The following is a 22340-nucleotide window of genomic DNA, read 5'->3' on the forward strand; positions in this document are numbered from 1 at the left end:
TTTGTAAGGTAGGTCCAACAGCATAATTAGGTAGGTCAAACACCACCAGAGGTGCCACCGTCGATGACGAGCACAATAGCGCGTCATTTTATGCGCACGCCATTCAAACGGCCAAATTTACATACCGCGGGAAATTTAATTAATAAAAATGTGCGAGTATTTACTACGATCGTAGTAAATTTCAAACATTCACATCATCAGTTACATGTCGGTCAATAAAAACATAAGATAAACATGGCGGCCTGCATTCAACAGTAGATCGAAAATTTGTGTTTCAACGTAAAAAATGAGCTAACAAATTTATGGTGCGGGCAACTGACCATAATTAACCAAAACTACTAGTATCGTGGATTATTCTAATACCAAAATAAAGGCAGGGTGTTACGGTAGAGCTGAGAAATCGGTGGTTTTTAATTAGTTTTTTTTCTATCGGTTCGGATTATCGGATAACAACATCAACATCCATCCCGCCATCTTATCTGTCACTGGTGGTATGGACCAAACTTCACTCTAAGTTTCTTACTATTATGTTATTAGTGTAATAGACTTATAGTTGAATTATTTGAACTATTTCCTTTAAAATGTGTGATTTTCATGTAATTTGATAAAAGAAGTTACGTTTTCATCCTCCGTAATATTACGGACCACAGCTATGATTCGTCCTGCTCGCTATCTATGATCACTGGTGGTATGGATCAAACTACACTATTAAGTTTGTTACTATTGGCTTATTAGTGTAATAGCTTGAATATAATTGAATTATTCAAACTATTTTCTTTAAAATGTGTGATTTTCATGTAATTTGACGGTATTCGTAGCTGTGGTGGGTAATTTTGCAGAGGATAAAAACGTAATTCCATGATCAAATTACATGGAAATCACACATCTTATAGAAAATAGGTCAAATAATGCAACCATATGCTAATTTTTTATATAAAATTGTGCCCGTCATTGTTTACATTTGATCGGCGATTAGTCAGACCACATGTTTCGGCCCGATTTCCTCGGACAAAATAGTCCAGATTTAATTCCATTCAAAATGCAATATCTTGAGAACTAGGACAGCTAGATGGATAATTCAAATTGCATTATACTCATAGCGACTTTTTGCATCCCATGAGAACTACTTCAGCTCAAATATCAGGAATTCCATTTTCATATTGACCTAGCTAGCATAATGAATGTGGGAAGTTGGGTGCCAGTTGTTTATTGCTAACTAGGCTGTCCCTAGGCAATTCGGACTTGGGACGAGTTGGTCCTGGGCAAGTCGAAATGACCTACCTCTCACTGTGGTTAAGACTGCATCATTCTGTAAATAGATCTGGTAATTTTGTTAGAACTGCACACCTACACAATATTAGCTAGGTCAAGCACCACTAGGTGTCCCACCGTCTATGACATTCACCATTAGTGCGTCATTTTATGTGCACGCCATTCAAATGTCCATATTTACATAGATCGCAGGAAATTTAATTCATAAAAATGTCAAGTGAGTGTACTGTGATCATAGTAAATTTCAACCAATCACATCATCAGTTACATGCTGGTACATAAAAACATACAGTAAACGGTAAAATTTTACTTTCGACCATTGTAGGAATATAGCAATACAAAATTAGATAGTAATTTTGTAAATTAAAATGTATGAACGTAATATGCAATTTTGTGTGCGGAAATGAAAATAAAAAAGCTGCTAAAACAGATTTCTTAAGTAACGAAGTCGTGTACGACGAATGGTACGCCATGCTTATGGTAGATGCCGACGTCGGAGAAATGAAAGGACGATAAATTTGTCTAAACTAACCTAACCTAACCTGTGTTTAATAAATCATTACCTGCAACTTGGATATCATCCGGCTGGTCGTCGTCGTCGTGAGAGACGTTGGCAGGCTTTTCAATCACTCTCAGCTTGCGGAGTATACAAATATTTTGCAGCTATATTCCTACAATGGTCAAAAGTAAATTTTTTTACCTAGGTTAGGTTGTTAGTTTAGTTTAGACAAATTTATCATCCTTTCATTTCTCCGACGTCGGCATCTACCATAACAAACATAGCGTACCATTCGTCGTACACAACTTCGTTACTTAAGAAATCTGTTTTAGCAACTTTTTTTATTTGCATTTCCGCACACAAAATTGCATATTACGTTCATATATTTTAATTTACAAAATTACTGTTTAATTTTGTATTGCTATATTCGTACAATGGTCGAAAGAAAAATTTTACCCAATAAACATGATGGCTGGCGTTCAGCAGTAAACCGTAAATTTGTTTCACCGTATAAAATGAGCAACATTAAATGGGCAACAGACCCAAATAAACAAAAACTACTAGTCTCACGGATTATTCTAATACCAAAACCAATGCAAGGTATTACAGGAGAGCCGAGAAATTGTAAGCCCAAAGATTTTTTTCCTTTCGGGTTGTATTGAATAAAACTAAGCGCCGACCAGACCCAAACAATGATGGTTTTTGCTCAAATGCACAATTTTATATAAAAATTTAGCATATGGTTGCATTATTTGATGTATTTTTTTTATTTTTTTTTTTTTTTATAATTTCCATGTAATTTGACCAAAGTTACATTTTTGTCCTTTGCAAAATTACCGACCATAGCTATTTGATCAAATTACATGAAAATCACGCATTTGAATGAAAATAGGTCGAATAATGCAACCATATGCTAATTTTTTTGTATAAAATTGTGCATTTCAGCAAAAACTATCCTTCTTTCAGGTTTGGTCGGCTATTAGTGAGTCGGATGGTATTCATAGCTGTGGTCGGTAATTTTGCAGTGGATAAAAACTTAACTTATCTTTCATAAAATTCAGGGCTGTGGAGTCTGTAAAAATATACTGACTCCGACACCAGTTAAATTTGCACTTTATAATGCCTGTGTTTAGTCTGTAGAGTTATCCAGTGCACACTTCTTATAAGTAGATTATATATAAAAAAAAATAATTTTATAAAATGTAATAAATCTCATCGTCTTATCTTTGTGGTCATTCCACTAAACCCCCAAAACGTCCTTGTTCAACACTGGCTTTCAAATTTATACATGGAGCGATAAACATCCAAAGTATTACTTGAATAAATTAGATAAACACCTCCATTTTACACCTGTTGACCCACAGTCACGTATTGTTTTTGGTTAACAATAAGGTGGAGTAAAATGCTGCACGTCAAAAAGTTAATATATTGTAGGAGTAAGGAACAACTTCGTCTTCACACACTTCACCACAGTCACGGAAAATGCACTCATGCGTACAGAACGAGCTCACACAAAAATCTGGCGTGCTGCGTGACAAGCACCGATTCGATCCACAAAACAGTTGCTAACTTTTATTTATCTAATTTTAATTATTCATTTGTATACAGAATTTTACATTTACACACTTTCAGTTACATGACAACTTCAAATTTGATAATAATAAAGATCTATATCCCATTCACTCAACTTTCGCATTACAATTTATATGACAATTAATTAACAGGTACAACGACTTCTAGAACTCTGGAACTCACGCTAAAGCACGCACGCACGCACACACATACACAGAAACTACGCATTAATCTAATTCTACATGTAGTTTAATTTCTAACCAATACATTCATACAATACACAGGAGCTGTAATATTCCTGTCAAGTTCCATATGCGTCGTTTCCATCACTCCATCAGTTTGGTGGTTTCTCCCACTGCTGTGTTGCCAAACAGTAGGATAATTATAGTTTCAACTGTAGACTAATGCAATAATACTATCTCTTCTCTCCTTTCCCCTTCTTTGTCTCCTCTATACTTTTTAACATTGAATTGTTGAAATAAGGATATTTATAGTTAAAAAAAAGTTTCGCATTTCAAACATGTTCAGCTGTATCTTGTACTCATATCGATAAGATCTGTTCCAGAACCCGAGTAATGTCCATCACAATAATCGCATAGCAGTACCAGTATGTAGTTAAATTAAGAGATACATTATAGAATCTTTATTTTACTGAATTTTCTTCAATATGTTTTCAAAAATCTCTTCTTCAGTAATAAAGTATTAATGAAGAGGTCAAACATAGGAAAGCCACACTATATCATATACCTTTATTCTTTTGATATAAACCAGTTATAATGATATAAGTACTCAAGATTAGAGCGTGTGTTGTGTAGGCTATAATCAGTTAATTACATGAAGAAGAGTTGATGGAGCCAAAAATAGAGGAGTTGGAGGTTTTGGGTTCCGACTCCACAGCCCTGATAAAACTACATGGAAATCACGCATTTTAAAGAAAATAGGATAAATCTTTAGTTTCAACCAAGGGAGGAATATAGCAATAGAAAATTAAATATTAATTTTGTAAATTAAAATGTATCAATGTAATATGCAATTTTGTGTGCGTAAATGAAAAACAAAAAAGGTGCTAAAACAGATTACTTAAGGGGGTACGCGACACCTGTGGGGGTGAATTTGGTCAAGATATGGCATTTTTCAAAACTGCGTTCAAAATGTTTGTATACCACTTAGAAATAAATCCCGACAAATAATTTTCCAGCCGCGCGCAATTTAAAGGTCCTGGGTGAGGTTTAAAGGGACAGATTTAAAGGCGCAACCCGCACTAGAGGGAGGCGTGCCACTTAGGACCTTCAGGCGCAGCGAATAACGTTGAAATTTGATTGAATTTACACTCGCCCAGTGTATCAACGGCCGATACGATTGTGGAGGGGAAGGGAGGAAGGTGGAGGGAGAAAATTTCGCCAACTTTGTGCGAAACTAAGCGTTAGTTCCCGGCTAGCTCTGAAAAGGGAAGTATGCATGTCTCATGAGCTCTCATTGCAATCTATTACTTTAGCTAGTACATATTACTCTTTAGTACAGTCATCATGGGTAGCAAAAAGAACAAAAGAACATCACAATGACAAAAAACAGCAGTTAAAGATGGCAAGCAGTCAAAGACGACTAAAGATCTCGCCACCTCTCACTCCACCACCGCCCTCACCTGCACCTCTGTGACGGTAACAGAGGTAAAGGACAACATTAGACTAAACAATTCAAAGAGGAAGATTAAATCCAAAGAAGAAAGCAAGAGGAAAAAGATCAAGGCTATACAGGAAGAAGAAAGAAGAAGGGACATCATATGATGCTGGAGGGGGTGCCCTACCAACATAGATTGGCGAGGGGAATCTGATGAGGAAAGAGAAGGCGCCCACTACTGGAAAATAAACCTCTTTCCAATGATTTAGATACCCTGAAGACCCCCAGCAGAGAGGTTTCATATGAATAAACCGCCAAAGGTGCAAAAAAGCAAATTATATGATGTCGTCTGTGTGTCGTCACTACTGTGACATGCTTATACTTTAGTTTTTCAGTATTTAAAGTACTTATAATTAAAATATGTTGATAATTTTTACTGTACTTATTATATAATAAGAATAAAGCCATGAAAAAATCAGTCAAATTGGTGAAACTATAAGCAAGTTACAGATGTATTCATATTTCAAGTTGCCATATCTCCGTTCAATATTTTTATACTTTTTTTTAATCATAAAAAATCTAATATACATTAGATTTAGATGAAACTTGCAGGGAATATTACTTTTAGTAACTGCTAGGGCCGATCGTTCGAATATTTTGAATAGGATGAAAGAGTTCGTAGTCATAATGGAAACGAGCAAAAAATTGTATTTTCACGATTTTTGCCAGACATTAAAATTGAAATGCCTGTATGCAAAAGTATAAAGGAAATTGTTCAATTACTCAATGACCGGCCCTAGGTGTGCCTACTGACTAATCATAGCCAAAATATAAAACAAATTGGTCCACGTATTATGGTGCTGTGCACTTTTAAATGTCGCTACTGGTATGTGTACATGTGTACATACATCATTCTGCTTCACCTAAAATGTAGGCAATATGGATACCTATTTACCTGAGAAGTTTCAGCTCTTTACTCTAAATATTTTAGAAAATGACCTCCAGGTGTCGCGTACCCCCTTAACCCCTTCCATACGGTGCCGCACACGTAGGCGTCATGAGGAGCAAGTGGATTCGCGACGCTGCCATATCGGCATCTTGATTATATTTATTGTAGTCGCCCCTGTGTTTTTACATTCCCAAATGCGCCCTGAATCCCATTCTCTGTGGTTTTCAAAATTCGCGGGTGAAAGAGAGAACGATCGATATAAGCGGCGACTATATTTTATGATGCGAATATTATTACGTGACGTCATACGGCTGGCATTGGCTGCTGCCCGCGAGATTTAAGTCCCGTACTGAAGTGGTTAAGTAATGAAGTCATTTACGATGAACGGTACGCCATGTTTGTTATGGTAGATGCCGATGTTGAAGAAATGAAAGGATGATAAATTCGTCTAAGGTAAACTAACCTAACCTAACCTGTGTTTAATAAATCATTACCTGCAAATTAGATGTCATCCGGCTCGTCCTCGTCGTCGTCGTGAGAGACGTTGGCGGGCTATTCAACCACTCTCAGCTTATGGAGTGCTTGGCCTTCGAGCCAAAAATTCCATAAATCAATCAATCGGCTTACGGAGTATACAAATTAATATTTAATTTTCTATTGCTATATTCCTCCCATGGTCGAAACTAAAGATTTACCGGTTAGTTTAGTTTAGTTTACCTTAGATGAATTTCTCATCCTTTTATTTCTTCGACGTCAGCATCTACCATAACAAACATGGCGTCCCGATCCTATGCTACCGACTTCGTTCATTAGCATATTTAGCTTGTAGCAAGGTATTTTTATTTTCATTTCCGCACACAAAATTGCATATTACGTTGATACATTTTAATTTACAAAATTAATATTTAATTTTCTATTGCTATATTCCTCCCATGGTCAAAACTAAAGATTTACTGAAAATAGGTCGAATAATACAACCATATGCTAATTTTTTTTATATAAAACTGCATTTGAGCTAAAATGGTCATTGTTTGGGTTTGGTCGGCCCATGTATATAAAGACCAGATAGATGCCAAAGATTTATATCGCCAGGAACATTACACCGTGAGCCTAGGTCACTGCCTCCTAGCTATCTTACCTCCTCCCCTGCAAGCAGATCACCTGTGAGCCTGGCTCACTGCTCTATTGATTGCTTTCTCAATTCCTTCCCCTTCCCCACAAGCAGACCAAGTTTGGACATGACTTGAAACATGGTAGTAACCTCCTTTGCCATCTCTTCCCCTCCCCCTTTTTTCACCCTTGGAGCGAGCCCTATATCATCATTGGCACCCAACATTCATGTTTAGATAAACAAATTCTCTTGAGTGTTGGCCCTCAGACCAGCCTAACAGTGGGTGCTCAACATGAGGCAAGACTACAATATGATGCATTCATGTTCAAATGACACATGACAAACATAAAGATGAAATGCACACCTAAACCTAATGTGCTTAAGGGGGTACTCAACAGTGAAATAGGCAAAATATTTAAAAAAAATGTAGTTTTATTTTTTGTGATTTATGTACCTTAAAGTAATACGAACCTGTTGGGTAGAATTTTTTTGCCACAGCAGACATGTACAACGGTTTAAAGGGCATAAGGGCGTATTCATTTAAAGACGGCGCATGGGGATTTAACTCTTTATACTGGACTACAAGGCTGCCAGGCATACAATTGTATGATGAATTGGTTGACTTATTTATGAAGCATACAATCATCAGTTACCTTAATTGTGTGAAGTGCATTAGTTTTTCACTCAAACCATATTCGTTCATATTCTCTCGCGCAAAGTTTTCACGAAGAAATTGTGTCATAATGGAAATATCAAACGGCAGAAAACCAAGAAAATAAGTTACTTAGAAAAAAATGGACCTTTGCTTTTACAAAGGCCCATTTTTTCTAATTTCAGGGATGGAATGGGTGGGAGTGATTTTATGCCTTTTCCTTTTTGGCTACCTCCCTGGTAAGGGGGAAAAAGCCTTGGTATATGTATGTATGTAGAAATGGACATTGGGAGGCAACATGAACTGGAGAGACCTCACTGCCGTCAACATCTGGTGAAATAATCCATCGTGACCCTACTTTTACAACACTTTCTCGTAGTAACAAGTTGATTTTTACTGATTGTATTCACTGTGTTATACAATCGTGTGTGAAAATAATACAAATCGTATGATAATTACCCAAGATACATGACACTGAAACTTTTAACCTCTTCACTCCGGGGCACATTGCACGTCTGGCAGCATTTGCTGCCCGACGTGCGATGTTGCGTCATAATAATCGCATTATAAAAAGTAGTCGGTGCTCAATCGTTCGTTCTCTTTCACCCGTGAATTTTGATATCCATAGAAAATATGATGAAGTCAGTTTAGAGAGAATGGAGGTTACGTAGGTACGACTACAATAAAGTGCAAAGTTAATCCTCGGGAGCATTTAATTGACCTCACTGCCGTCAACATATGGTGAAATGATCCATCGTGACCCTACTTTTACAACACTTTCTCGTAGTAACAAGTTGATTTTTGCTAATTGTATTCACTGTTTTATACAATCGTGTGTGAAAATAATACAAATCGTACGATAATTATCCAAAATGCATGACATTGAAACTTTTAAATCCCTTTTTCTCAAAATGAGAAAAATACGCTTTTAAAAATTCACCAAGAAAAGAGAAACATTTAGAGCTTCTTGAAAATTCTCATAGTTATACAATTTGGGTGTGTGTACATCGTGTAGTTTTGCTTTTTATTACAAATTGCAAAGTTAAGCCTCGGGAGCGTTTAATTGGCGTAAAACACAGAGGTCATAAAAAATACACATTTGCGACATCAATTTCTTGCGACGTATGGACAATTTTAACATAAATAAAACTACAGGGTGTGTGTATGTTATTTAAGTATTACCATGCAAAAGCTGGGGTCTGGGACAAATATTACAATTTTCATTTACTTATGAAGTCTTAACATTGGTATGACGTCATAACACAACAAGTTCTTTTTTTGGCAAAATATTAGTGTCTAGATTTTAAACAAAACCTGAACCAAAAATATTGATTTTTTTTTTACTTCACTGTTGAGCCTCCCCTTAAGGGGACCCCCGCCCCCAGATTTAAGAATTTTTTTTTTTTTCCGGTAAATACATACAGTAGCCGCGAAAAGTTTGGGCGCAAAATTGTAGGTTCCCCAACTTTCCCCTAAACTCAAAACATGCGAAAAATACAACTTTCCACCCAAACTTTTCGCTATTTTTCAATGCTAGCGTTTGTACCCATATTTAGCCGAGACAATACACACTATTTGGCAACTCTGTTTAGGTGCACTCGATGTCACATGGAGTCAGTTTCTAAACATCTCTCACGGAGAGTAGTCTTAATTTTGCGGTGGTCTCTGTTTTTGTGCCTTGATATCTCCGTAATGGGAAGTGGTAAAGAGCTGGAAAGAGACACAGTTGTTACAATCATAACCCTCTATAAGGAGGGTTATAAGTGTAAAGATATTGCTACTCGTGTGGGAATTGGAGTGCGTCAAGTGTAAAAGTGGACCAAGAAATTTTGAGACGAAGGAAGTGACATCATTCGTACTCCAAAGCATCGCTCTGGTCGGCCAAGGAAGATATAAAATCGTACTTCTACGGTTCTAACTGCCTCCTACGGTTATTAGGAGGCAGTTAGAACCGTAGAAGTACATAGACATTGAATAAAAATTGTAAGAGGAGATAGGATTTGAAAGAAGCCCAAAAATATGCTAAGATGGGAGGGGGTGTGGAGTGTTTTCGGGGATGACATGGGTGGGAATGTTTTTGTGTCTTGTCCTTTTTGGCTACCCCCCTGGTAAGGGGGGAAAAAGCCTTGGTATATGTATGTATTAATAAATAAAAAACTACTTGTCAGATCTGAATAAAACTCATGTTGTGAAGGTTTCCTTAGACCTAGATATCACACAGAAAAAATCAGCAAGATCCTTCAGAAAAAAAGATTTTGGGCGAGGGGTCCCCTTAAGGGGGTTAACTCTCATTTCGGTGAAAAATACTCGATTTTGTCAAACTTCGTGTGTGGACTGGTGTGGTGTCCCTGAACACCGCGGGACTGGTTTCCAGATGTATAACGCCACCCTTCTCAGGTAATGGCGGTTTTAAAGGGCCAGAGATTTAAAGGTCCGCCCATCAGCCACGCCCCTTTCTTTGCTATGGTTTGTTTTCCTTGTTTTTTTTTTTTTAGAATTTTATACTCTGATATTGTTGTACGATAGGTTAGGCAGCAGTCACCACACTCAGTGCGATCGAAAAAGGGTTCAGCGTATGCGTGCGTAATTTCTCCACGTGCTATCCTGTTTTATACATTTCTTGTTTATAAATTCACTACTCCATAACTAAATATGTCTGATGTGATAGTTGCCGAAGTATTTTGCTCCATTCTGAACCTGAGAAGTGCAAGAATACTCACCTTAGCAAAGGGATTGTAATGCATGTGTACCATTCATTATGTGAAGGATATGGAAGGTTAGGATTGTCACAATTCTCAGCTGGCATGGGTACAAAAGAAATGTAATGAACATCTGCTGCTTACTTCCCAGAAATGGTCAAAGGATTATGTAAGTAGATATGTGCATTTGATACTCTTTGGAGGCACTTTTATGGAGTAGTGAATATATAAACATTAAAATGCTATTTTCTCAAAACTTATATCTAACAATATTAGTAAATTCATTCTTAACATACTTGATATATATTTTTGACAGTTTTTTAAAGTTGATTTTTTTTTTGTATAATTTGCTGTAAGGCTGACTTTCTTTTTCACTTATAATTACGAGTATACTAGTTTAGGTACATCTGGATGTCTACTAACTGTACACCAAAGGAAATCATTATTCTCCTCATACTTTTGGAAAAATAAACGTTATTTCAAAAATAACTCAAAATTGCAAGTAAATCGTCTGTTGTGTAAAAATTTCTTAATGGATTTCAATGAAATTTCTGTCACAGATGCATCCCATTTCCCTGCACATTGTGTTAAATTTCCATTGTCTTACATAAAAAGATAAGGTTGGGAGGACCAGAAATGCATAATCCGATCGAGCGAATCACCAAAATGAGAGAAAACCCCCTTAAATCACTTACAGGTACAACATTTGGAGACGTGTACACAAATAATATATGTGCTCAGTTTGGTGAATAATAGTCCAGCATTCTGCCTCTAACCTTGCTGGAATAGCACAACATCCTGTAGACCAAATACCAGCCTCTGGAAACATATTCATAATCATGTCACTCGCTGCTCCATTAACGCACTAAAAGACAACACATTGCTCCATGCCAGACCCCCTTATATTCATCCCTCTGAATCCTTTCCCACGAAAGGACAGAGTCCACCTGGCCAGACTGCTGTGTGGCCACCACCCAGCTCCTCAAAGCTACCAGAAGAGACTGGATGACCACAACTTCGCCAACCGTGTAGTTGATGAAAGGAATAAACTTCCTGCACAGATAGTGCAATGTAGTTCAGTTCGAATCATTTAGATAAAACCTAAGCAAGATGCTGTAATGATTATAATTTGTTTTATCTTATTTGTTTTTGTTTTGTTATCATTTGTCTCTTTTATTCTCATTTATTATTGGTTATGTCAATTTTTTATTATTTACGATTTACCCGTTTGTTTATTATTTAACTATACCTATGTATTTATTTCCATTATTATAGTTTTTATTAATTTATTATGAATTTTTTTTGCATCCGACCTAGATTTGGACCAAAAGGTCTCCTGTCGGCATGCTCCGCCTTTGTAATCCTTTGTAATCTGCCCATGATGTAACACTTCAATTCAACACATAATGAAAGACTGCATTATACACGTGCATGCAAACAACATAACATACACTCTATAAAGGATTTGTGGGAAAACCTTGTTCCGGCTGTGGCTTGGACAGTCTAGGGAACGACAACAACAGTGTATCACTCACTGCTATCAACAGACTGATAGACAACACAATGCTGCATGTCAAACCCACATCCATCCATCCCACTTAATCCCCTCTCCCTTGAGAGGACAGTCCACCTGGGCAGTCTTTGGTGTAGTCACCATCCACTTACTTACTCTTACTTTGTTGGTGTTTGGGCCGCTTGCTGACCCCTCACCACCGATACTATCTGCCTCCATTGATGTTGGTTTTGTGCACTTGTCATCCAGTATTCTCCATCCCAGCACTTCATAGGTCTTGTTTGATGTGATCCATCCATCTTATTCTGGGTTTTACTACTGATCTTCTTCCAATAATTCTTAACGTCATGACCTTTCTTGGAATTCTGTCCATTTCCATTTGGGTGACATGACCAGCCCATTGCATTTGTCTTGCCTTTATTGTATTTACGAGACTTCCTTGATCTGCCAACTCTCTCAGTTCATGGTTGTGTCGCCGTCTCCATGCTTGTTCATCTACATCATACACTGGGCCAAATATCTTTCTAAGGACTTGATTTTCAAAGGCAGATAAGGAGTGTTCCATTCTCTTTGTGACTCCATGTTTCACATCCTACAGCAAAACTGGTTTGATAATGGTGTTGTAGATCTTCAGTTTTGTCTTTTTAGATATATAGTCACCTTCTAAATTACCAGAGGCAAATGGATGAATACATCATGGATATCTGTCTGGGATGTAACACTTCATCCCGTACTATTAAACACATTATGGAAGACTGCATTGTACATGCTTTGCCTGCCAACAACACAACATATAATTTATAAGAGATTTATGGGAAAACCCCATTCCAGCCATCCTCAGAGAGACAGGCCTGCATGGCCAGTCAGCCTAGGGAATGTCATCAACAACAACCCCCATGTAAGGAAGGTATCTAAGTCAAAGGCACATACCCACTTCTTCCATCCACCACCCTCCTTGTGGATGAAGGGTGATTCCTATCTCCTGCCTAGTCATACTCCTGCCCCATTTTATTTCTGAACTCCACTTTGCCTCCTTTATCAAGGAGTTAGGCTAACTTGATCTAGTACTATCATCTAAAACTCTTGACTGCCTATTACAGCTTTCCCTGGATCCTATACATCTGCAATAGCTTTCACTGCCTTCCTGTTTATCCTACTGTAAGTGTTTTCCAAGCACAGGTAGTCGTCGACTTACGACTGATCGACTTTACGACCACGAGATAGTGCAATACTATTTAACATTTAATAGAGTAATAGAATTGTAATGTTATGCCTGGCAGTGCAGTGCAATTACTTTGGACGCTGCGAGACGCAAGTATGATGGTATTGGTAGGCTGCCGGCAGCGTCAGTATCTCGGCCAGCTAAATATTCTTTAATTTTGTTTGTTTGAAGTAAAATGTTTCTTAATTTTGCATTGCATTTTGTATTTTCATATATTTTGCAATTAATAAAATGTAACAGCAAAACTTTTTTTTTATGCCTAGGCTAGTTTGTTGCCGATAACAATATGTTCGGTACAGTACGTAAACAAAAAGAATGTGTTTTTAGATAAAATTTTACCTTACATTTTGTATTTTTTATGTTTTATGTTGATAATAATATGTTCGGTACAGCATTTTGTATTTTTATGTGTTGCGATTATAAAATGTAACAGTAAACTTTGCTTATGCCTAGTCTATTGTCGATAACGATATTTTCGGTATACTACGTAAACGAAAAGAATGTTTTGAAATGGAAATTTTCCTAATTGTGCCTTTCAATGATTTTAATTTAACAAAGTATTTGTAGGTCAAAGATGACAGGACTTTATTCAGTATGCGTTGGCCTAGGCAACGTTTCCTGACGAAAATTATAAAAAAGTTAAGGAATATTAAAGAACGTAGCTCAAAGATATGATTTTATTCAGTATGCATACGTTTCCTAAAGAAAGTCTGGTGGTAAAATAATAAAAATTAAAAAAAAAATACAGTATCTAGTATCATAGATCAAAGATGATAGGATTTTATTCAGTATGCTCAGGCCTAAGCTACGTTTCCCAAAGAAAATCAGATAAAATTATGAAAAGGTTAAAAATACTATACAACATAGTTCAAAGATGTTAAGATTATTTCAGTATGCAAAATATACAATATATAGACAGTAACAAAAATAATATATAAAGGGTAATATATACTATATATATAAAGTCCGACTTGCGTCCAGATCGACTTACGACCTGTCTGTCGGAACCGAACTCGGTCGTAAGTCGACGACAACCTGTACATAAAGGGGGGGGGGATGCCAAACATTTCTTGCAAATCTGCCTTACAACTGAAATTTATTCCACACACCCTCTACCTTTCCTAAACTCGCACAGCTCCTCACCAATTCCCTTTTCCCCTCCTAATCCTTGTAATTAAAACACTTCCCTATGCCTGTCCAACAACACTTGAACTTATCCCTCCAAAACTATTACATTCACAATTGTTCCCTGTTCTTTTAAAGTGGAACTATATAAGCACTAGGTTCACTATATCCATAATTCCCCCCCCTCTCTCTCTCTCTCTCTCTCTCTCTCTCTCTCTCTCTCTCTCTCTCTCTCTCTCTCTCTCTCTCTCTCTCTCTCTCTCTCTCTCTCTCTCTCTCCCCCTCTCTCTCTCTCTCCCCCTCCCTCTCTCTCTCTCTCCCCCTCCCTCTCTCTCTCTCTCTCTCCCCCTCCCTCTCTCTCTCTCTCCCCCTCCCTCTCTCTCTCTCTCCCCCTCCCTCTCTCTCTCTCTCCCCCTCCCTCTCTCTCTCTCTCCCCCTCCTCTCTCTCTCTCTCTCCCCCTCCCTCTCTCTCTCTCTCCGCCCCCTCCTCTCTCTCTCTCTCTCCCCCTCCCTCTCTCTCTCTCTCCCCCTCCCTCTCTCTCTCTCTCCCCCTCCCTCTCTCTCTCTCTCCCCCTCCCTCTCTCTCTCTCTCCCTCCCTCTCTCTCCCCCTCCCTCTCTCTCTCTCCCCCTCCCTCTCTCTCTCTCCACCTCCCTCTCTCTCTCTCCACCTCCCTCTCTCTCTCTCCACCTCCCTCTCTCTCTCCCTACCTCCCTCCCTCTCTCTCTCTCTCCCCCTCCCTCTCTCTCTCTCTCTCCCTCTCTCTCTCTCTCTCTCTCTCTCTCTCCCTCTCTCCCTCCCTCTCTCTCTCTCTCTCTCTCTCTCTCTCTCTCTCTCTCTCTCTCTCATATGACACTCATCCAAACTAGGTGCCCTATCAGCTTTTTACAAAGGATTACAAAGGCAGAGCATACCGACAGGAGACCTTTTGATCCATATCTAGGTCGGATGTGAAAAAAATCATGATAATAAAATAATAAATAAAAACTATGATAAGGTAAATAAATAAAATACAAATAAATGCATAGGTATAGTTAAATAATAAACAAACAGGTAAATAGTAAATAATAATAAATTGACATAACTATAATAAATGAAAATCAGACAGACAAAAGATAACAAAACAAAAACAAATAATATAAGATAAATTATAATCATTACAGCATCTTACTTAGGTATTTATCTAAATGATTCTTAAAGCTTCGAACTGAACTACATTGCACTACCTGTGCAGGAAGTTTATTCCATTCATTAACTACACGGTTGGCAAAGTTGTTTCTACCTACTTCCAAATTGAATCTATTTCCGGACACTTTGAGACCATCGTTTCTTGTCTGATTCTCATTCAATGTGAAAATTGTCACTTTTGATGTCAATTCCCTTTAAAATCTTAAAGACCTGTATCAAGTCACCTCTGAGTCTACGCTTTTTTAGGGAAAACAGATTCATGTGTTTTAGTCGATTTTCGTATGATTAATTTTTGATATTTGGAATCAGTTTTGTGGCTCGCCGTTGTACTTTTTCCAGTCTGTCAATGTCTTTAATGAGACTTTTTCCAGTCTGTCAATGTCTTTAATGAGATTCGGTGACCATATGGAAACAGCATATTCCAAATGTGGACGAACTAACAATTTATATAGTTTGTTAATGAGTGATGGACTTTTGAAATCAAAAGATTGCGCAATCAGTCCCAGAATCTTATTTGCTTTCTCAGGCTGAAATACACTGCTTGGATGATTTGAGGTCGTTAGTGATAATTATGGCAAGATCTTTTTCACTATCCACTTTTGTAAACGAATTTCCAAATAACTTGTAATCGTACTTACTGTTATTTTTACCTATGTGCATTACCTTGCATTTACTTGTGTTAAATTTCATTAGCCACTTTTCAGACCATTGCTGTAATTGATCTAAATCTTCTTGAATATCTAATTGGTTTGAGTGATCATTTGCCACTCCGCACAGTTTTGTATCATCAGCAAATTTGGAAATAGTAGATTTAAGTCCATGGTCTATATCATATATACTATGAATAGAAGTGGCCCAAGAACGGAACCCTGAGGAACTCCACTTGTAACATTTTTCCATCTAGAAGTTTTTCCATTTAAGTTTTCGACCATTCAACCAATTACTAGTCCAACTTAATAGGCTACCACTTATTCCATGTAAAGCTAATTTAGTAAGTAGCCTTTCGTGTGGGACGGTATCAAAAGCTTTTGCAAAGTAGATATATTAAATCTATTGTTTCTTTTGTCATAATTGGAGTTAACTGTTGTAGAATTCGAGTAAGTTAGTCACGCAAGAACGTTTCCGTCTGAAACCATGCTGGCTATCATTTATCAAACGGTTACTTTCTAAATGATGTTTGATAGCATCTCTGATACTTTCCATTATTTTTCCTACGATTGAAGTCAAACTTATAGGCCTATAGTTATTTGGTTTCTTTTTGTCACCTTTTTTGAATATGGGAGTAACATTAGTTAGCTTCCATTCTCTTGGGACATCGGATATGATGGTTTTCTTGAAAATAATTTCTAATGGAACAACAATCTCATTTTTTATTTCCTTTAAAATTCTTGGATGCCAACTGTCAGGCCCTGGTGTTTTAACTTTGAGTTTGTCTATACACCTTTTAATTTTTTCTTTTGTTATATTTACCGTAGTGAGTAAGTTTACCCTAGACTTTTCACAGGTTTCAGTTTGGAATTCACTTTGAGGTGTTTAGTTTACGAATACTGAGCTAAAATAATTGTTTAAGACATTACACATTCCTTCATTTGAATATTCTAGTTGACCGTCAGCAGATAATAGTGGACCAATGTGATTCCTAATAACCTTTTTATCTCTAATGTAACTATAGAATTCTTTGGATTTATCAGCGATGTTCATTTCGTATTGTAGAGGTTGTGTAGATCAGATCTTTGTGGTAAGACAGATATGTGAGAAAGCTATAGGAAAGGGGAAGGATGTTTTTTGGGCGTTTATGGATCTGGAAAAGGCTTATGATAGGGTAGACAGAAAGGCACTGTGGGAGGTTATGCAGATTTATGGGATAGGAGGAAAGCTTTTGGGAGCTGTCACGAGTTTTTATGAGAGTAGTAGAGCATGTGTCAGGATTAGAAATGGAGAGAGTGAGTGGTTTGAAGTAAAGGTGGGACTTGGTCAAGGATGCGTTATGTCGCCCTGGCTGTTCAACTTATACATGGATGGGGTGGTGCGAGAGGTAAATGCTAGGGTGGTGGGTCAGGGATTGGAGATGGTTAAAGAAAATGGAGAAAAGTGGGAGGTGAGCCAGCTGTTGTTTGCGGACGACACTGCGCTTGTGGCAAGGTCAGAGGAGGGATTGAGGAAGCTGGTGGCAGAGTTTGGGAGAGTATGTGATAGAAGAAAGCTAAAGATAAATGTGGGTAAAAGTAAGGTGATGAGATGTACAAGGGGTGAAAGTGGCAGTAGACTGGAAGTGAACATTAAGGGAGAACGACTGGAGGAAGTGGATAGTTTTAGATACTTGGGTGCAAGTGTAGCAGGAAAAGGTGGAGTGAAGGTGGAGGTAGAATGTAGATTGAGAGAAGCGAGTAAATGCCTTGGTGGTTTAAGAGTGTAATGAGGAATAGACATTTGGGAATGGATGCGAAGAGGAGACTGTATGAAGGAGTGATTGTGCCAACAGCACTGTATGGGGCAGAAACGTGGAACATAAGAGAAGAAGAGAAAAGGAGTTTGAATGTGTTTGAGATGAGGTGTCTGAGAAGTATGGTGGGGGTTACTAGGCTAGATAGAGTGAGAAATGAGGAGGTGAGGAGGAGAACAGGGGTGAAAAAGGATTTGGGAGATAGGGTTGATGAAAGAATATTAGGATGGTTTGGACACATGGAAAGAATGAGTGAAGAAAGACTAGTAAAAGAGGTATGGAAGGCAGATGTGGAGGGAGTGAACATGAGGGGACGTCCTAGGATGAGGTGGATGGATGGGGTGAAGGGGGCTTTGGGGAAGAGGGTAATGTCTGTTGAGGAAGGAAGGGAGAGGACGGAAGACAGAGGTGAGTGGAGAATGGCTGTATATGGATGACGTGACTGCATGAGGAGGAATGGGCGGGGGGGTGGGGGGTGAAGTAGTATGTGTGAGTAAAGTTTGACGCAGCCCGAAGGGATTTCTCCCCGTCCTCGCCTTATATGCAAAGGGGGACGGAGAGGGGGGGGTCGCCGATTAAATGAAGCGGCCTTGCTGTGGATGTGCTGTGTCTTGCGACACTGCTGACCCAGGGCGGTGGGCAGGGTGCAGGGATGACGCGTCATCCAGGAGGTGCTCAGATGAGAGGGAGGGTGGGAGGGGTGTGGAGTGTATTTAGGGATGAAATGGGTGGGAGTGTTTTTATGCCTTTCCCTTTTTGGCTATCTCCCTTGGAAGGGGGAATTAGCCTTGGTATATGTATGTATGTATGTAAATCTCTCTGTATTGATACATAACTTTCATAGTCGTTAGATGCACCCGAGCACTTATTTCTTATAACCGTGTCTCTTTTTAGCAATAGTTTTTTCAGTTTCTTTGTCGAGCCACTTTGGGCGAGCCTGATTAGGGGGACGTCTGTCCTTAAAAGGAATGTAAGTTTGAATCATCTTAGTGAGCGTATTTTGAAATATTTCCCACATCTGATCTACAGGTCTGAATTCGGGTATTTTAGAAACGCAAGTATCTATTCAAAAATTGTTTAGGAGTTTGAATCTAACTAAGTTGTGATCGCCAGTTGCAACAGATTCACCGACTTCTACATCAGATAGCTTTCACGGCTAGTGATCAAAAGATCGAGTAAGTTTCCATATCTTGTGGGCTCTTTTACATGCTGAATTAAGTAATTGTCACCAAGAAAATCAATCGAGCGACTACCTATATGGCCATGTTCAAGGGTCATCCAATCAATGTCAGTAAAATTGAAATCACCCATTATCAATAAATCCCGGTTGCAGAAACTAGACAGCTCTTGAAATAACAGTTTGTCGTCTGCTAATGATAATGTCTTTGGCCTATATATTACACCTATATTCATTTTTTGTCCATTTGTTTGGGTTAACTCGACCCATAAACTATCATATGCATCCTGTTTCACTTTCTCTAAAACACAAGCATGAACATTGTTTTTAATGTACAATAGAACCTTTCTTGTGGTTTCTATCCTGATGAAAGTGTTTAAATCCCGCAATATTTAATTCAGCTTCGAACTCTGTACCATTTAACCATGTCTCAGTTATTCCTATCATATCGAGATTTTCGCTTTTGACATACGCCTGTATTTCTTGAAATTTGTTCCTAATACTACGAGCATTAAAGTACATGGTTTTAAGAAACTCGTGATTATTTCTTTTTGACACATTTTGAGTTTCAATATCGTGTCTTACATTATCATTTTGTTTTTTATTTATACCTTGCTCTATATTATTATTTGGTCCTTCATTGACATTCAGTGCCTCATTAACATTTCTCCCATCAAAATTAACATTTCCCTCATCACGGACATCTGTTCGATCACGGTCATCCGATCTCTTTTGTACATTTTGTCCCCCTTTTGTACATTTTGTCACTTTCGCTCTTTGTACCTCATATTTTCCTCGCTCCCAGGACCATATGAACTTCGAAAATGTATCTTCCATCCCAATTTCACCCCTGATCACATCCTCGAAGACCCTTTCTTCCATACGATGCAAGTAGTTTCTTTTGTACTGACAACCTAATCAAGTTATTGTGATTGGTTGCATCCAAGTTGTTTTCCATGACCATGGAGGTAATTTCTCTGGCCGTTTGCATCTCTCCCTCCTGGCAAACTTTCCTCAAAGTGGTTAGATCTCTCCAAGCCAGTGATTATCCTTACTTCTTCCAACATGTGTTTTCAGTTGCTTCACTATTGCTTCATTTTACTGCATCCTTCTGATGACCAGATGCCTTCTTGAGTTTTTGATAGTTCGTAGATCTTATCCTAATTTGCCCTTGTCCTAACTTTGTATTTATGGTATTAAAATCAGTTTCTCTCTCTCTCTCTCTCTCCCTCTCTCTCTCTCTCTCTCTCTCTCTCTCCCTCTCTCTCTCTCTCTCTCTCTCTCTCTCCTCTCTCTCTCTCTCTCTCTCTCTCTCTCTCTCTCTCTTTTTTTTCTCATATGTGCACGTGCACACACACATAGCTCCCCTTCCCGCAAAATACAACTAGGTAAATACACACACACACACACACACACACGAGCACTAAATGATATTTTAAAGGAATTAAAAAATGTTTACTTTTCAAATTCCATTATATGTAAGTTATTCATGAATCCAAAATATTTTATGCACCAGTGAAAGAAATTCAAATTATCATGCATTACTTTGTGTACTGGAGTTTGACAATAAACTTTTCGTTTCTTTAACCAGTTACACGTACGTAGGCATCATGAGGCAAGTATCATATGAGGATGCTGGTGTCTGCAACCTGATTATATTTTGTAGTTGTGGCTGAGTGACCTCCATATTGTGAATAGGGCTGATCGCATTTTCTGTGGTTATAAACGTCGTGTGTAAGAACAAGTATAACAGCTGTAACTTTTATAAGCCCACTGCATGAGGCTACCTCGTGTGTATAAATTTTTGACTCCTATTGAAGAGGTTAAATGAGCTTTATGTGTTTGAGTTGAGTTAGTCAATTTCTGCTATTTAGCAAGATATGGAATTTATTCAAACTTGTTTCAGGTCATGGAACTTAACTTGGAAAAGGAAAGTAAATTCCTCGAGTTTCAATTCTTGCCTCTGACAGGACAGTGGGTGGGATACAGGGATGACTTGTAACTCCTTAGGATCTCAAATGAAAAGGTTGATGGGAGAGGAATAGGTGGGAGTAGGCCTTGACTTGGCTACCTCCCATATAAGAGGGGGGAGCTCTTGTTATGTACAGGAATTTATTTGTGCGAGGGATATATTCCTGAAGGTATTGCATAAAGTGAACAGTTAGATTTTACTATTGCTTACTTGATTTTATACATTGTGTTATTCTAGATAATGTGTGGAATACGAAAAAATGAATAGGTTTTTTACCTAGTGTTATTCCTAAATCGTATATTCTAAACACTCGTAAATCGAGAAATACCTGTAGATAGTTTCAACTGCTGATATTCATTTTTCTCCCTGTGTAGCCTAAGTATCAACCTGGTCAATTTCAGAAAAATGTGTGTACCACACTTGTCATTCTAATCCTGAGCATCAAATATACCTTGATTTTTCCAAAGTTGGAACCACCCATTTTTAATGCTTCAGCAATGACCCTGAACTGTTTCTACTGTGTACCTGATTGGTAGATATTCCCCAGTAGTGGCATTTGACATCTTCCGGTGTATGTAAGAGAGGATTTGCATGGAAGTGAACCTAGAATTAAAATACTTTCTTATTTTGCAGACCTATATTTTCCTCAATGCCAAGTGTGAAGCTGCTCATCACATGAAAAGGAACCCACGTGAGGTGACATGGACAGCCCTATACAGGTGAGGGGACTTGTTACTCAAGGAACAATGGTTAGGATAGTGTTTTTCACATGAAGGTTAGGGAATCATGTATGTAGTGCTGAATGATTAACTCTTACTGTATGGGTGTCATGTGAACCTGCCTGGCCTCTCCTGGTATATTTTGCCAAATGTAAACAGAACTGAATAACCCACGAACTGCTCATAATGACTAATAAAGTACCAATGGAGAGTACATATCTTCAGTTAGCATTTGGTGTGGTTTGGGATCATTGATAAACTCGTTACCATGTAACTTGTCACCATGGGGAAGAATTGGCAGTATTAGAGGGGAGAGACTTGCTATTCTCTCTTCTGTTTACTTCTCTACACTGCTGGAGGGGAAAGAATACTGCCACCAAGTCTTCCCACTTGGTTCATAAGAGGCAACAAAAATGGGATGAGGATTAGGACTTGGCATCCTTCTCCCTGTGTCCCTGAAGGGGACATTCCTTAAAAAAAAAAAAAAAAAAAAAAAAGTAAAGGCATAAGAAGGTCCAGGAGTTTGTCAACCAGTACCCTAAGGTTTGGTTCTTTTAATGTGTGTGGATGTGGTACAGATGAGAGTAAAAGAGAAGGCAGTATGTTTGTGA

The 22340-nt window shown here is 38.2% G+C and overlaps 1 protein-coding gene across 1 annotated transcript in view; it reads left to right on the forward strand.

The window, feature by feature from the left end:
* The window catches only part of RpL24 (ribosomal protein L24), a 47388-nt gene that overhangs the window by 7546 nt on the left and 17502 nt on the right, over positions 1-22340 (forward strand). Inside the window, exon 3 of the mRNA XM_076208425.1 lies at positions 21644-21729. Coding sequence (XP_076064540.1) covers positions 21644-21729 — 86 coding nt within the window. The remainder of the gene's footprint in view (positions 1-21643; positions 21730-22340) is intronic.

The sequence above is a fragment of the Oratosquilla oratoria genome, chromosome 25, assembly GCF_046742065.1.
Source record: "Oratosquilla oratoria isolate Oo_2021 chromosome 25, ASM4674206v1, whole genome shotgun sequence".
Taxonomy (NCBI): Eukaryota; Metazoa; Arthropoda; class Malacostraca; order Stomatopoda; family Squillidae; genus Oratosquilla; species Oratosquilla oratoria.